Raw genomic sequence first — 16897 nt, 5'->3', positions numbered from 1 at the left:
TAATCTTATCTCATATTTGTTTTCTTTTTGACAGGTATACTCCCAGCAGTATAATGCCTGGTGGGAGAACTAAATTTAACCCAGAGTGATTGAAAAGTGGACATGGATGTAGGCTTTCTGACTGGTGTCAGCCTAGCAAGTCCTCAGTGTTCTCAGCTTACTGCTCGTTGTGCCATTCGGAAGTGAGGTGTGACAATCAGGGTGTGAAACAACTGACACAACATGCCCAAAACAAAGGGCACCTGAAGCGTGCGAAGGAACTGCTGGGTGGGTCACAGACGTTGCTGACATTCGTTCAACCATCAACTTCATCTGCTTCAGCATCAGGGTCAGCTTCTACAGATGAGCCAAGTCGTGCAGCTTTAGTCTGTATGTCCAAAAAAGACGCTATTACAAAAGCAGAACTTCTATGGACATTGAAAGTTGTTCGTTCGAATCTGAGCTACTCTTCCTGTGACGGTTTGAAGGATCTTCTGCAGGCAATGTTTCCTGGTGTTATCCCGGATGGTTTCTCAATGAGCTCATCGAAAGTTTCATATCTCATTAGCGAAGCCACAGGTCCTTATTTTCAGGACATGATAGTCACTGATGTTAAGAATTCAGCTTCTGGCTTCAGCCTCATGTATGATGAAACCACCAATAAACAGAACTTGAAGCAACTAGAAATCCGTGTACGGTATTGGTCTGATGCCGAGGAACAGATATTAGTATTTCACCTCAAAACTTACCTCATGGGTCATGCAACTGGAGAAGATTTGTCCAGGAAAATAATCTCTGCCTTGGATGAATCGAAACTGCAGCTTCAGGATATTATCATGCTCGGCAGTGATGGGCCTAATGTGAGCACCACTGTGTGGAGACAGATTGACAAAGCCATTCTCGACAACAGGGGCCCTGGTCTCCTTGATGTAGGGACATGTACTCTCCATACAGTACACAATGCTTTTCCCAAAGGACTTGCAGAGTACTGTGGAAACCTAACTGAGCTTGCAGTGGACATTTTCTCCTGGTTCAAAGGCTCTGCTGCTAGATCTGTTGATTTTCAAGACATTCAGCATAAATTGGGTGCTGTTCCAAAAAAGCCTTTGAAGCATGTCGAGTGCAGGTGGTTGACACTGGGACCTGCAGTGGAGCGGCTGATAGAGATCTGGGAATCTCTCAAAGAGTATTTCTTGGTATTTCTTCCAAAGCAGCAGCCAAAGGACATGTTTAAACCCAGGTACAAAAGAATCAAAACAGAACTACAGCGACCGGAAATAAAAGCTCAACTGCATTTCCTGAAGTTCTTGGCAGCAACATTTGCAGAGTTCCTCACCTTCTTCCAGTCAGAGCAACCACTTGTGCACATTCTATATGACAAACTCCATGACCTGCTCAAAAAACTGATCAGAAGAATTATGAAGACTCCTTCAGTTGATGCTGTGAAAGACATCTCAAACCTTGATGTTTCCATTGTTGCAAACCAGCTGGAGAATGAATCCATGGGTGTGGGAGAGGATACCCGACGGTGTATCGCTAAGTTGAAAGTCTCTGAGAGGGAAAGGATGTATCTTGGGATGAGGAAGTGCTACCAGGCAGCCATAGTACACCTACAAAAGAAGCTTCCATTGACAAACAAAATCCTGAAGAATGCCAGATGTCTGCAGCCACAAAACAGGACTGCTGCATGGTCTCTTGAATCAGCCAAGAGCCTGTCCAGACAGCTGAAGAGGAATATTGACAGTGACAGCATTGCAAATGAATGGAAGGTGTACCAAGAGGAAGCCATTCCTACTGACTGGTCCCAGGAAACACAGGAGAATGAAGAACAAGTCTGCATGAAGAGAGTGGACAGTTACTGGGGAAAAGTGTTGGCTTTAAAAGGCTGTACGGGAAACTGTAAATTCCCCCAAGTGAGACAAATGATAAGGATTGTCCTTGCACTGTCTCACGGAAACAGTGACGTGGAACGCGCGTTCTCAATCAGTGGGAAAAGTGTCACCAAGGAGAGAGTTAGTCTGAGCGAGGCATCAATCAATGGTCTCCGTGCAACAATGGATGGCATGAGATTGTATGGTGACCGGCCCGAAATGGTCCCAGTCACAAAGGGACTCCTCTCGTTAGGACGTTCTGCTCACATGCACTATATGCAGAGACTTGAAGAAGAACGAAAAGCCAAGGAAGATGAACAGAAAGCCAGGGAGAAAACCAGGCAAGAGAAAGAAGAAAGAGAGAGAACAGCTAAGATTGCTGTAGAGAAGGCAGCGGAGCTGTCTCGTAAGAGCGAGGACTTGAAGAAAACGGAGAAATCTCTGGCAGCAAAAGAGTCATCTCAGCAGATGTCACTGACTGTTAGCAACAGTCTGCTTGATCAAGCAAATAAAAAGCTTAAGGTGGCGCTTAAGAAAGGTGACATGACTGAAATTGCAGTAGCTCAGGCCATGCTTGAGTCTGCTCAGAAAAAGATTCAAGAGACACAGACTCGTATGGTGGAAACCAGGGAGGCGCAGAGAAAAGTGGAGAAGAAAAAGCAGACTTTGATAGAGTCCATGGTGGCTGCTAAAAAGAAGAAGTCATAGTTTTTGTTGTCGATGTTAAGACGGGTGGGCCCAAGTTCATTGGGGGTGTGTCCATGCCCATACATGTACATGTATTTGCATAAATCTTGCAGCAATAAAGCTACCGATGTTGTTCCAATGCTGAAATCTGTGCTATTACTTCCTAGTTTTTTCCTATTAAACTCCTATTTTTTGTGATCAGAATTCCTATTTTTCCTATTATTTTGTCAATCAAAGTGGCTGGGACCCCTGCAACAGAGATCCAGGGTAAAATTTCCTCATAATAAACTCATTACATGTATGTTCTTGCCAAGTCATATAGTTATTTGAATCTTGCTAAAATTGAGCATTGAGGCACAATAAAAAAACGTTTTTATGCAAAGAAGGTTCCATCCGTGAAGATGTGTACGTAGTGATGTGTACATAAAGATGCGCCCTCATTACATAGTAGCCAATGACAGGCTGACTGTAACCCTGAACGCAAGTCCTGGGGAAAGTAATAGTCAGGTTCACTATGTTTTTTCGTTCAAAATTTTTGGAGATTAGCAAAACGATACATTTTTGGAATATTCAGAGCATGAGGAATCCAAAAATTAATGTTGGCATTTGAGTAGACTCCTGCATGAAAATGACACTCAGGACAGTGATGAAGATCTGTAAAAGCATATTCCTGAACGGTATAGACCTAGTAGATCCTGTGTATAGGACTTATAGTTCAATCTGATACTAACAAGGCTGCTTTCTTGCTTTATAAACCCATACCTATAACTTCAAAGGACTTGCAATGTCATGTATTATGTAATACAGTTATATCACAAATATAGACAATGGTTTTCAATTACCTTTGTTTGTTGCGTTTCTATAATCCTGGACACTATTTTGAGGCCTTTATTGGATTCCTTGACCCAGAAAACATAGGATTAGCATATTTAATTAAGTTTGTAGGTTGACTAGAAGCCGAGATAGCGTAAAATATGTATTTTATGGCGGCCATTTTGAAAATCCAAAATGGCGGCCATGCAGGTGTCTGTGCAAATGCCAACATTGATTTTCAGATTCTCCATGCTCTGATGATTCCAAAAATGTACAGGTTTGCTTATCCCAAAATTTTGAACGAAATTATATTTGTTAACATAGTGAACCTGACTATCTTCATCACTGTCCTGAGTGTCATTTTCGCAAAGGTGTCTACGCAAATGTAAACATTAATTTTTGGATTCCTCATGCTCTGAATATTCCAAAAATGTATAGTTTTGCTAATCTACCAAAATTTTGAAAGAAATTATATTTGTTAACATAGTGAACCTGACAGTAACGCCGGGAAATGAGAACGGTCCACAAACTACTCCCATGGTGGAGACATGAATCACGTAGGAGCGCAGAAATAACTCGAAAAAATATCGACAGAACATTTTGCATTTCTAGGGGAGTCTTCCCATACTCGCCATGTAGTGGGGGGGCCTATGTACTCAATTTCAAGTTCGTGTGCAGTTCATGTTAATTTTGGACAACCACTATAAATGTATTCTACTGGGTCCTACTAATCGGAAAAATGATGCCGCCATTTTTTTCTGTTGACCTTTAGTGACCTTGACTCAAGGTCAAAGTTCAAACGTCATTACAGTGACCATACTTCATCCAAAGTATATCAACCTGGGCACCAAAATATGGTAAATTTCACAAACAACATTGGTTATGACATTTGTTTCGTCATTTGACCTTTCGGTTTTTTGCAATATGACTGTAGACCTACATGTAGATACTACAGGTCATTGTATCTTACAAAAGCATTAATTCTTTATCTTAACAGGATTGGAGTCCTTTCCTGAAAAGAGCAAACAGAATATATGTGTGACACGAACAAGCAAAGTGATTTGGACATCTGCCAGAATCAATTTTGTGTTTTTAGGCAACAAATTAAATGTTAAAAATACTAACAATGGCCAAAAACCCCACCAACATGAGCAAATGAGCATGATGAATGAACAGTATAAAGAAAAGCATTGGGAACCTGAATCCAAAAATCAATATTCCAGACATCCGACTTATTTTGCTTGATCGCATCACATGGTTAAAATGACATTTGACATTTCACCTTGTGTCAAGGTAAGTAGAGTGAAGTACATGTCAAAGGTCAGTTACTATCAAGAACATGTCAACAGAAAACAATAAGCAACATATTTTTCCAGTTGAGGATCCAGCAGAACACATTTGAGATGGTAACTGATGTTTGGCATTCAATAATAATGCGAAGTAATGGGATTTACGTGTATGGCGAAGACTATATTGTAGCGACTGCCGCTGGGTTTTCACAATCGCCTTGCACCTATCAAGGACGCGGAGCGATCACCATGCCGGGCTCGTCCAGGACGCCCGGGCAGGCCCGCGCTCAACTTGCCAGGCCTCGGTCGGGACGCCCGGGCATGCCCGGGCAGGCTCGCCCTCAACTTGCCAGGCCGCAGCCAGGACGCTGGGCCACGCCCCCTGGCGCCGGGCCTGGGCAAACCCCCTGGGATAATAGATATATATTGCTGACCGATAAACGGGTTTTGGGAGTGCCTGAGTGTTTGATTCGATTAAAGCAACTCAGATGAATTCCAGCTTTTTGTCGCGTCCATTCTTCCGATCGACGTGGGAGCCCCAGCTCCTTCAAGTTGACCCTGCCGGTGCAAGTCGATTCTGGGGGGACGTGTGTAGCGACTGCCGCTGGGTTTTCACAATCGCCTTGCACCTATCAAGGACGCGGAGCGATCACCATGCCGGGCTCGTCCAGGACGCCCGGGCAGGCCCGCGCTCAACTTGCCAGGCCTCGGTCGGGACGCCCGGGCATGCCCGGGCATGCCCGGGCAGGCTCGCCCTCAACTTGCCAGGCCGCAGCCAGGACGCTGGGCCACGCCCCCTGGCGCCGGGCCTGGGCAAACCCCCTGGGATAATAGATATATATTGCTGACCGATAAACGGGTTTTGGGAGTGCCTGAGTGTTTGATTCGATTAAAGCAACTCAGATGAATTCCAGCTTTTTGTCGCGTCCATTCTTCCGATCGACGTGGGAGCCCCAGCTCCTTCAATATGTTAATTATGCATATTTTTTCTCTAATTAGGTCATTTGCTTATTAATTTGCATATTGCAAACATTTGAGAGGGCAAATGACAAAACAAATGTCATAATCAATGTTCCTTGTGAAATTTGCCACATTTTGGTACCAAGGTCGATATACTTTGCATGAAGTATGGTCACTGTAATGACGTTTGAACTTTGACCTTGAGTTAAGGTCACTAAAGGTCAACAGGAAAAAATGGCGACATCATTTTTCCGATTAGTAGGACCCAGTAGAATACATTTATAGTGGTTGTCCAAAATTAACATGAACTGCACACGAACTTGAAATTGAGTACATAGGCCCCCTCCCCCCCACCCCCCCACTAATGTGTTACACACGAAAGATGAAACAGGGTCAAGTGCATTGGGAATTTGAAAGTTGGTGCGTATTGGAACTTGGCGAGTATTCGTTCCCAGAACGTTTTGAACGACTCTCACGTGCAATTGTACAAATTGTATCGTAGTGGTGGTACCCACTTGTGGTGGAAGTGGGTGCGGCCGGATAACTGCAGCGCGTGGCAAATCCTCTCTTCCGTTCGTTCCGCCTCGTACATGAACTCAGCTGCCCTGTGCGCCTGCAATGAACGGTTCATTAACAATGTACAGTCAACTTACGGTGCATTGAGATTTACGCCAGAACTAATATGTGACATCCAAGTCAAATTGCAAATACCTTCACAGCATGAGATTGCTTCTTCATGAAAAAATACTTAACTTAACTTTGATAGGAAGAACTGTAAGAGATTTGCTTTCAGTTTTCTTGTACTTCGGAAAGGTAATGTTGGCGATATGAGGTACATAACGTGGAACATTATAATATAATCAACAACACTGGCACGGCATTGAGATTTTGGATTTATAACAGTACGAAGTCACATCTAAAAGCATCGGAGGTAAAAGTGCAATTGGACAGGCACTGGAACTACATTCCAGTGAAGGTAAAGAGGAACAAATGAGTGCATTGGTGAGCACAGTCTGACACGAATTGGGTTAATGGATCAAAAACATCATTTTGGAAAGGTGGGTTAGGAATCGATGGCTGAGAGGGGTGGAAGACTAGGCAATGGGCGACCCTCTCTCTGATGAGAGAATCGAAGGCCCATGTGACCATTTTTGGTTGAGTGGTGGAACACATGCATCGTTTGAATAGACAGAGTGAGTTAAGATGTCCCTGTAGGGAAAGGTGGGGCAAAGTTCGCTTTACAACCAACAATTATTTTTACGCCATGGGACGTGAAGGGTTGCTGAGGCAGTTTCATTGGCTAAGAAGTACCTGAACAGGTTGCCACTCCGGCACAGGAAAAATGCACTTTTTTCCCCGATATAAATACGTGCACCTCCATTTTCTTTTGTTCAGTACACCGAACATTTTTCATTGCACACAATTAAACTGTCACCTAGAGGGCTGTAGAAGTAGGACTTCTACATGAATTAATTAATCCGAATTAATTAATACTATCTTGCAAGAAATCATAGAAATATGAATGTTGTATAAGATATTCTGAAAAGGCACATGTGGATACTGTGGAGCTGAAAACTGTGCTCAGCAAATTCTTTCCAATGCATGTATTTTCCTTTACAGGTGAAATCAGATGTACAGTCACGTGAAAAAGTAAGTACACCCCATGTAAAGTTTTGACTTTTTCAACATATTTCAACATACAGCTATTTGATCTTCATTTCAACAATATTGATAGATAAAGGTGATATACAGACTTGGCATTTAAAATGGAATTATTTTTTTTTCTTGACTTGGGTTTACTTTCTTAACTCAGTATATCAATCTGGTGAGTTTCTTTTACACTTTGGTGATTTATTTGTTAAAAGAACCATGTCACTGTCTGTCACAGCAAGAAGTCAACAACAGGATTATATCACAGGTGGCGTGGCCAAATGTACGGACAGGTGCATTTGATGATTGGCTTCACAGTCGGGTATACAAGGGTTATTGCGTTCTGTATTAGTGGAAAACAACTGCTGCAGGTCTCCAAAAGTTATTGCCGCTTCCTCTGGAGATGGTCCGTCAACTCGACAATGCTGTTTGTTATGGAGTGGTGGCTTTACTAAATTACGGCATGAAACAGCGTGCTATTGCTCGGCAGTATGGCATCACTCAAGGTCAGGTGTCAAAGATCCTGAAGCGAAATGCTCAGAGGGGTGTCCCTACTCCAATACCGAGGCCAGGACGTCCCCGCAGAACCACAAGGAGGGATGATCGCCAGCTGCACCTGTTAGTCTGCAATGGCCGTACCAAGTCAGCTAATTGGCTTAGGGCTGAGTGGCAGCAACTGACAAATGTGCCTGTATCCAGAAGGCTCGTCAACCAACGACTGGTTCAAGCAGGCTATCGTGCCAGGCGTCCCCTGAGAAAGCCACGCCTGACCAGACAACACCGCCAGCGCCAATTGCAGTGGGCCAGAGAGCACCGTCAATGGCAGCCAGGACACTGGAATCACGTGATCTTCAGTGACGAGTCTAGATTTCTGGTCTGTCGTCAAGATGGCCACGTCCGAATGCGCAGACAAGTGCATGGAGCCTACAACAAAGATTGTATAGTGCCAAGAGTCCAAGCTGGAGGTGGTGGGGTGACCGTTTGGGCTGCTTTTCATGCAGGGGGAAAAACTGACCTGGTTGTTCTGAATGGAATCCTGAACCAGTTCAAGTACAGGGCCATTCTGGAAGAAACATTGCTTCCATTTGCTCGTGCAGCCTTTCGAGGAAACTTTGTCTTCCAAGATGACAATGCACGGCCTCATCGTGCTCGCATGATCCAACACTTTCTTGCTGACCGTGGTGTAGAGCATATGGAGTGGCCTGCCATGTCCCCAGATATGAATCCGATAGAGAACTTGTGGGCAGAATTAACACGTCAAATCGACCACTTGGACCAGCAGCCGACCTCTGTGCGTGAATTTCAGCAGGCTATTGTCACTGCATGGCAAGCGATTCCTGTCCAAACCTTGGCAAATCTCGTGAACAGCATGCCTCGACGTGTACGTGCTCTCCTGAATGCTCGTGGGGGTTACACAAAGTACTGAACTGTAATTTTACTGTCCGTAATCCCAGTCGTAATTTAACTTTTGTTTTTGTTGAAAAATTTTTTGGCTAATGTGCAAAATAAAGAGATACTTCTGGAAAACGTACAGAAGTTTAACACAGTACTGTCCATAAATTGAGTTCTATATCAGTTTACATCACTTTCAAGGATCAATTTATTTGTTTCGAAATGTCAAATGTGGTTTTTGTTTCTTTTAAAGGTCACATGAACAAAATCTAGAATTATTTCAACATAATTCCAATGAACTTTTGGTTCTAAGACATCTTGAAAAGTAAGTTCACCCCCACAAAAAAAATATTCCATATTAAATGCAAAGTCTGTAATATAACAAATATCATGAAACATTTACATTTTGTAGTCCATTGTATAATTTAAATAAACATAAATGCAAATTTCGCATGTGGAAAAACTAAGTACACCGCTACATTTATCACCACTTCAAATACCTAAAATTAGAATCAGGTGCACCAGCTCAGGTGCAAATCATTAGAACATCGCTAGAGAGGATCTTGGAGGAACTTGTCTTATTTAAACCTCAGACATTTAGTTTGGTTTGCTCTTTGTTGTTGAAGTGTGCGGCGTCACCATGCCTAGATCAAAAGAGCTCTCTGAGGCCTTCAGAAAGAAGGTTATAGATGCCTATGAGTCTGGGAAGGGATTTAAAAAGATCTCCAAACAATTTGAAATCAATCATTCGACTGTCCGGAAGATCATCTACAAGTGGAGAAGATTCCAAACAACTGCCAACTTGTTCAGGCCAGGCCGCCCAAGCAAGTTCAGCCCGAGAGCAGACCGCAAGATGCTGAAAGAATTCTCTAAGAACCCCGGAATGTCATCACGGGACCTACAGGTAGCTCTTGCCACTGTTGATGTCAAAGTGCACAAGTCTACCATTAGAAAGAGGCTGCACAAATTTGATCTACATGGGAGGTGTGCCAGGAGGAAACCTTTGCTGTCCAGAAAGAACATCAGGGCAAGACTAAAGTTTGCCAATGAACACCTCGGCAAAGACCAGCACTTCTGGAACAATGTGCTCTGGACAGATGAGTCAAAGGTAGAGCTATTTGGCCAGAGTACCAGAAGACATGTTTGGCGAAAACCAAAGACAGCATTTGACCACAAGAACCTGATACCAACTGTAAAGCATGGTGGTGGAAATATTATGGTTTGGGGCAGCTTTGCTGCATCAGGGCCTGGGCAGCTCACCATCATAGAATCCACTATGAATTCTTCATTGTACCAGAGGGTGCTTGAGGATAATGTGAGGCCATCTGTCAGAAAGTTGAAGCTCAACTGAAGGTGGACCTTGCAACATGACAATGACCCTAAACATACCAGTAAATACACCAAGGAATGGCTGAAAAGATAGAAATGGAGAGTTCTGGAATGGCCAAGTCAAAGCCCGGATCTAAATCCCATCGAGATGTTGTGGGGGGATTTGAGACGAGCTGTGCATGCAAGAAACCCCTCAAACATCGCGCAGCTGAAAGAATTCTGCATGGAGGAGTGGACAAAAATTTCTCCTAGTCGATGTTTGAGACTGGTAGACAGTTATAAGAAACGCCTACTTGAGGTTGTTTCTGCCAAAGGGGGCAATACCACCTATTCGAGCCAAGGGTGTACTTACCTTTTCCACATGCGAAATTTGCATTTATGTTTATTTAAATTATACAATGGACTACAAAATGTAAATGTTTCATGATATTTGTTATATTATATCACCTTTATCTATCAATATTGTTGAAATGAAGATCAAATAGCTGTATGTTGAAATATGGTGAAAAAGTCAAAACTTTACATGGGGTGTACTCACTTTTTCATGTGACTGTACATTCGTCATGCTTTGAATGCAATCCAAAGGAGGGGATACTGCAGTGGAAATCATTGCCAAATAATTCTCAAGAAATAATGGTGCTCAGGGAGATTTCAAGGGAACTTTTTTCTACAATACATCTGTTATGCTTATTGATCAAAAGCATACCTTTGCATAAAAGCATAAAAGCATACCATAAAAGCATACCTTCTCAAAAGCATTATGTAAAAGCATATCGGCTGTTATGCTTGGCAAAACCAGATGTGGGATCAGAATGCCTGGGAAACTCGACACCGTTCCCTTGAGAGGACTTCAAAAGACTTTTGCATTATAAGAGAGAGGGAAGCTCTGGCTCTGGGTTGGAGGTCTGGGTCTGAAAGAAGGAGACTCTGCTTGCTCTTGATGAAATTCTGTGCTGTAAACCAAAGTGAACCATTATATGGAACTCTGCTGAATTATCTGTCTCTGTATGTTGAAATACTATGTGCTTCAAACGAACTAGCCTAGTTTTCTTCTTCCAATGATTTAATTAATTTCCTTAAAAACCAACCTTTGTGGACATTCACTCTTCGCAAGAACACCTCTACTGTTCTTCCTCCTCTACACGCATCTCACCAAATTAACCCAGCTCCGACAGGGCCCTCTAGTATGAATCTTTCCGCACCCTCCCTTAAAATAGTTTGTTACAATCATCAACTGACCTGAACAATCCTGGAAATTGTGTATGACGAGATGTCATGTGGGTTGTGTGTGTGTGGGTGTGTGACATGTGGGTGTGTCATGTGTGTCATGTGGAAACCTGTATGAGTGTCAGTGGGTTGTGAGATTCGTTTCTGCCACTGGGAACTTGCCTGTGATCAGTTGTAGACAGGTGTAGTTGCCAATTTGCACATTCATTTCAGACAGACGTGTTGTTTTCGCACAACTTTAAACTTTGGCTTCTGCTGGCTTCATGGTTTCTCTTGGTAGTGTACATATCAATCTGCCAGTACTTTTCAACCAGAATATGAACATGTTTGTACCGACCATAAAAAACAATCCAAACCTCAAAACTCTTGTTCCTTAATTTTTTGTGAGGATTATATCACATCATAAACAGTATCTATATAAATGCAAATTGCACGGTTGTGTCTGAAGGGGGATATACGTCATAACCACGGCATGTATAATGCTGGATGATACCTCATTTAAGAGCTTTTCCTTCCAGACAGTGCATGTGGAGGCTTACAAATATGGATATTCACGCATTTTCGAGTTATGTGCATTTTTGTGACTTGGTTGTGCACATGGGCACTGGGCAGTGTATCGGCTCAGAGTTGCTGGTTTGCACACCTACTGGAAGTAAAAAATAATATAACCACAAGGAGCCCGCCGCCCCCCCCCCCCACCACCCCCTTCCCATGCCTCCTACCCCAAAGCCCTCTCCCTCCCACAGATCTCCCGATGTCCCTGTCCTCTACTGTTGTACTTGTGTGCTTCCCTCCCTCTCCCCATCTTGTCTCCCACTCCCTTTATTATATGTTTTATGTGTCCATTTATGTTTTTTTGTGATTAATGTTAGCTCTTACACGAGCATCGATCTTGTATACAAAAAAAAAGAAGTACAATTATCTTTTCGTCGATTTACATCACCAAGAAACCTTAGCAGTCTTAACAGTAGGTTGTAGACAGCAACCGCCCAGGGTAGTACTACCGTTCTGACTTAGGAGCGTTAAAGTGGTGCCCGGAACCATCTTACACTCTCCGTGTCAGGATTGCTGGTCTTACTTTCTGTCTCACTCAAACTACAGCTACCGGGCCAGCTTCACCCTCTCTTTCTCACAAACAAACATCATACACTTTTCATCATACACTTTTCTTCTCTTTTATTTAAGGCCTGGCCTCGATGATGGCTATATAGTCCGTGCCTGGACTCTGGAGCCTCCAACATTAAAAATTAAAAAAAATAAACAGTTCGTGACTATTCTGCTGTCAAAGGACATTCCTAGCAAACTCCTGAAACAATCCACACTCTATTGGGAATTAATTACCTTACAATAGCCTGGTGGAACTAGTTTATCTTCTTGTATCACATAAAGTCAAAGGCTATTTTAAAATAATTGACAGGAGCACAGTTAAAAATATATTTAAAAAACCATCAACACAATAGGGGAAATTACTTCGCTATGGGAAAGAGCACACTATAGGAAAAAAGACAAGAAGTCTGCAATTAGAACATAAAAACAAAATGTAACTGGACATGTCCTCTCTCATCTATTTTGGTCAATGATATCAAGTGCAAATGTATTGGTACTTCCGTGATCGAAATATAATTATTAATCAACAAAAGTCTAATTTTGGACTAACGTGTTAGCGCTTAATATAAATGGTCAATAATAGCTGCTGGTGTGCATCTCCCAATGCACTTCACCTTAGTTTTTCCCGATATGGCCTTCAAATGTGGGATCCAAGCCTGATGAGTGAAGTGCTCAGATGGGAATTGTGAAGTGCTCACTGGCTAACCCTTTAAACGGTATCAATGTACTAGTGGGGTATGCTTGCACATTGTGTAATCAATAACAAGCCGAACCTCGTACGAAGGTACATAAAAAATAGAAAGTTTATGATTATAGGCAAGCATCACCGACCTGCTGCTCGATATCAATTTAGGTCTATTAGCCCCTGTTGGACTTAGTCCGAAATGGGGGCGCATGGATTTGGTCTCGTCCGTGCGTCCATGCGTCCGCAACCATATCTCAGAGATGTATGGACCGATTTTGTTCATACTTCGCAAAAAGACAACACATGACGGTATTCATATGCACATCATTTTGTTTCGCGATGTGATCAAAGATGGCCAACTGGCGGCCATTATAGTTGTAAAAAAACCCAATGTTGAACACGTCCTCAACCATTTCTCGGAAATAATGTACATTTGCTGATGTTGTTCAAACTTTGCACACAGATAATGAATGATGGCTTCCATATGCTCATAATTTTGTTCGAGATCAGATCCAAGATGGCCGACTTGCCGCCATTTTGTTACTTAAACGTGTCCCCAACCACTTTTCGGACATGCATGGACCAATTTTCTTCAAACTTGGCACAAAGACAATACATGAGCATACATATGCAGAATATTTTGTTTTGTTATCCAACCAAAGATAGCCGACTGACAGCCTTTAACTCTGTACAGCAAAATAAATAAAACCACGGTGGGGGCTATGACATTTTATGTCTTTTTATTCTTGATTATTTTTTTTATGGACGCGTTTAGTTTTTTTAATGTAAATTTTAATTGAGATTTTTTTTCCCACATTTATATATTCCACAGATTTTTATTCCACATCATACTAAAATATGCCATTTGTGTCTGTCTGATGAATTTTTGACGCCAATACATGCCGTCATTACTTATCTAATCTCAACCAAACTTGACAGGATGACGAAGGGTTACACAATGAAGGTTGCAGCACATTAATTTGCCCCCCTCCCCAAGGGGTTTTTCTCCCCCTCCCCCCCACCTGCCTCCCCCCCCCCCCCCCCCCCCCCGAGCAAGTTTGCCCACCATTGCCGTCAATGGGGTTGCACGTTGAAGTGTATATAAATGTTAAATTAGCTTTATCGTGGCATATTTCCAAAGAAGATTTATCGTTGCGTTTTTCCAAAGACGCTTTTAATAACAAAATGAATGATAATCGCACATTGTTAATGTTATTACAAAACAATATTGTCGCGCGAATGCCCTCGGTTAATACCGTGGGACCGCGAATGGCCAAACAAACTTTAATGGAGGCGTTTATTCAATGACGGATTTGACTCGGCAGCACGGGAGGAAGAAGGAAGAGGAAGAAGCAGCAAGCTCTTACCTCACGGCTCCCACGGCAGCCCTCGATCCTGTAGGAAATGAAATCAAGCGAACGAAAACCCGAATTCAATGTACAAAAAGAAACGATTTATTATGCGGAACCCGAGAACAATGGACGCGCCGGTAAATAACTATGATTCCTAAATCGGGATCCCACACACCTCACTTCAACAACAGCACAGGGGAATGAATTAAGCAAAAATAACCGTTGTGTGCGCATTTGTGTTGGCTTATCTTTGTGCGTCAGGAATCGTCCTGTCTCAGCACGTCGTCCGAAAACAGCTCCGGTTGGCGCGAACTGCTCGGTCGTTGCCGCGAACTGCTCGGTCATTGGCGTGAACTGCTCGGTCGTTGGCGCGAACTGCTCGGTCGTTGCCGCGAACTGCTCGGTCGTTGCCGCGAACTGCTCGGTCGTTGCCGCGAACTGCTCGGTCGTTGGCGCGAACTGCTCGGTCGTTGGCACGAACTGCTCGGTCGTTGGCGCGAACCAGGCCCCGACGCGCCCTTGCTCGCTCGACCACGATGAAGGCCTCCCGCGCGAGGCGAATGAGTGTGCAGCCCGCTCCCCAACCGTGCCCTTCCTCACGAATGCGGCACGGAAACCGTGGCTCTTCGTTCTTGGGGCTCTGACATTTTACGAACACCCCGCACGAAGTCTCTCCTCGGTTTGCAACCACAGGTCACGCCCCGCACACCGTCACTCGCCAACATCTGACACGAAGCGGGGAGAGTTGATGGCAGAGGAATATGCGAGGGAGAGAGTATCCAACAACGACACAGGAAGGAGAGGGACGTCGATGCTGACAGAGGCAAAATGCGACCGCTCGCTATCGATCCAGCATGAGAAGAGAAAAAAAATGTCGGCTCACGGTTCGTGGTCTCCTTCTCCTCTGACGTCACTGCCCTCCCTCGACTAATCCGTCGCAAGTTGGGCGTGGCCTCAGCCTGCCTGCCGTGGTGTAAAACTGCGCGGCTGCTTGCTGGTGCTCTTCCGGTCAGTTTTATCGTCTTGTGGCGGAGGGGGATTTAATTAATATGGTGCACTAAGGGCCTATCTAAGTGTCTATGGGAGTGCGTTTCCATAAGGGACACTGGGATGCTCACAGAGGGAACGACACACAAGGGAATTTTACCCATAATCCCTGTACTAATTAGCATGCCCCGCCCTCTCGTAACAGGACTGTAACAGGGACGAAGATACAAGCTTAATCCGACATTCGGGCTACAGAACTTATAGTTAAGACTGGGGTTATAGTTAAGACTTTTAAGGGCATCTGTAAGCTAAATATCCTGTTTTTGACATTTTAAACATCATACGTGGGTGGTTCCCTCCATTAGGTACTTATAATAACAATGGTTATGATATAGTCTGGAAGTACAAACAGTACATGATAGAGATTTACACAAACTCACCTCCTGCTTAATGCAATCATCATGTTTGATGGGGTGACCAAACAAATCAACTTCATGGTGAGGAAAATGGTCGTGCTCATCGCTATCCCCATGAGCATGGTGTTCATGAGAGTGGGAATGGCTTGAGTCGTTATGATGCTCATGAGAGTGGGAATCGCTTCCGTGGCCATGATGCTCATGAGAGTGGGAATGGCTTGAGTCGTTATGATGCTCATGAGAGTGGGAATCGCTTCCGTGGCCATGATGCTCATGAGAGTGGGAATGGCTTGAGTCGTTATGATGCTCATGAGAGTGGGAATCGCTTCCGTGGCCATGATGCTCATGAGAGTGGGAATCGCTTCCGTGGCCATGATGCTTATGAGAGTGGGAATGGCTTCCGTGGCCATGACGCTTATGAGAGTGGGCATGGCTTCCGTGGCCATGATGCTCATGAGAGTGGGAATGGCTTGAGTCGCTATGATGCTCATGAGAGTGGGAATGGCTTGAGTCGTTATGATGCTCATGAGAGTCACCATGACTGTGACTGTCACTGTGACTATGACTGCCATGGTGACTGTGTTTGCCATTGTGTCGATGGTGGGCATGGTAATGATGATCAATTTCTTGGTTTTTTTCATGGCTGTCGTGGTCTGAGTGTTTGTGACAGCATTTCTCAGCAACACCCATGATATCATGGGTCAAGTGATGGACCAGGTGAGCCGCCGCTCGGGGAAATTGCTTCGCCACATTGAAGAGCACACTATGGGAATCAAGACAAAAAATCTGCAATTAGAGCGCTAAAACAAAAACTATTTATATTCCCAACAAGAGGTAGTCCATCTTATATGAAGGAAAAAAAGTGAAGGGGACATGGATTTTTCATTTCCAGACCAGAGGCTTTTGCAGATGCACAATGTTTAACCACAAGCCAGTGCTGACAGGATATGCACACACCTAGATTTTAATGTTGGTCCAACTATAAACTGTCATCCTGGTGTTATACGCAAGGAGGGTGAGGCATCAATGTCTGTGGCGTTTATTGGATTGATGTTAAACTGGTTAAGCCATCTGCTAGCATTAGATTATGGAGGTTAAAGATCTCACAGTCTTTTTTGTGAAGAGGATGTGAGTTATTGTCAATAGCCTGGCC

General features: G+C 43.7%; 1 protein-coding gene across 1 annotated transcript in view; it reads right to left on the bottom strand.

Moving 5' to 3' along the window:
- LOC137438776 (uncharacterized) overlaps nucleotides 1-16897 on the bottom strand; it is a 77399-nt gene that overhangs the window by 20432 nt on the left and 40070 nt on the right. Inside the window, exons 13-14 of the mRNA XM_068134121.2 lie at nucleotides 15769-16507; nucleotides 6115-6212 (exon numbers count right to left, since the gene is read on the bottom strand). Of these exons, the coding sequence (XP_067990222.2) occupies nucleotides 6115-6212; nucleotides 15769-16507 (837 nt within the window). The remainder of the gene's footprint in view (nucleotides 1-6114; nucleotides 6213-15768; nucleotides 16508-16897) is intronic.

The sequence above is a fragment of the Myxine glutinosa genome, chromosome 13, assembly GCF_964187855.1.
Source record: "Myxine glutinosa chromosome 13, kmMyxGlut1.1, whole genome shotgun sequence".
NCBI classification, from domain to species: Eukaryota; Metazoa; Chordata; class Myxini; order Myxiniformes; family Myxinidae; genus Myxine; species Myxine glutinosa.
The sequence above is the reverse complement of the archived record's forward strand: the minus strand, read 5'-3'. Positions and strand labels throughout refer to the sequence as shown.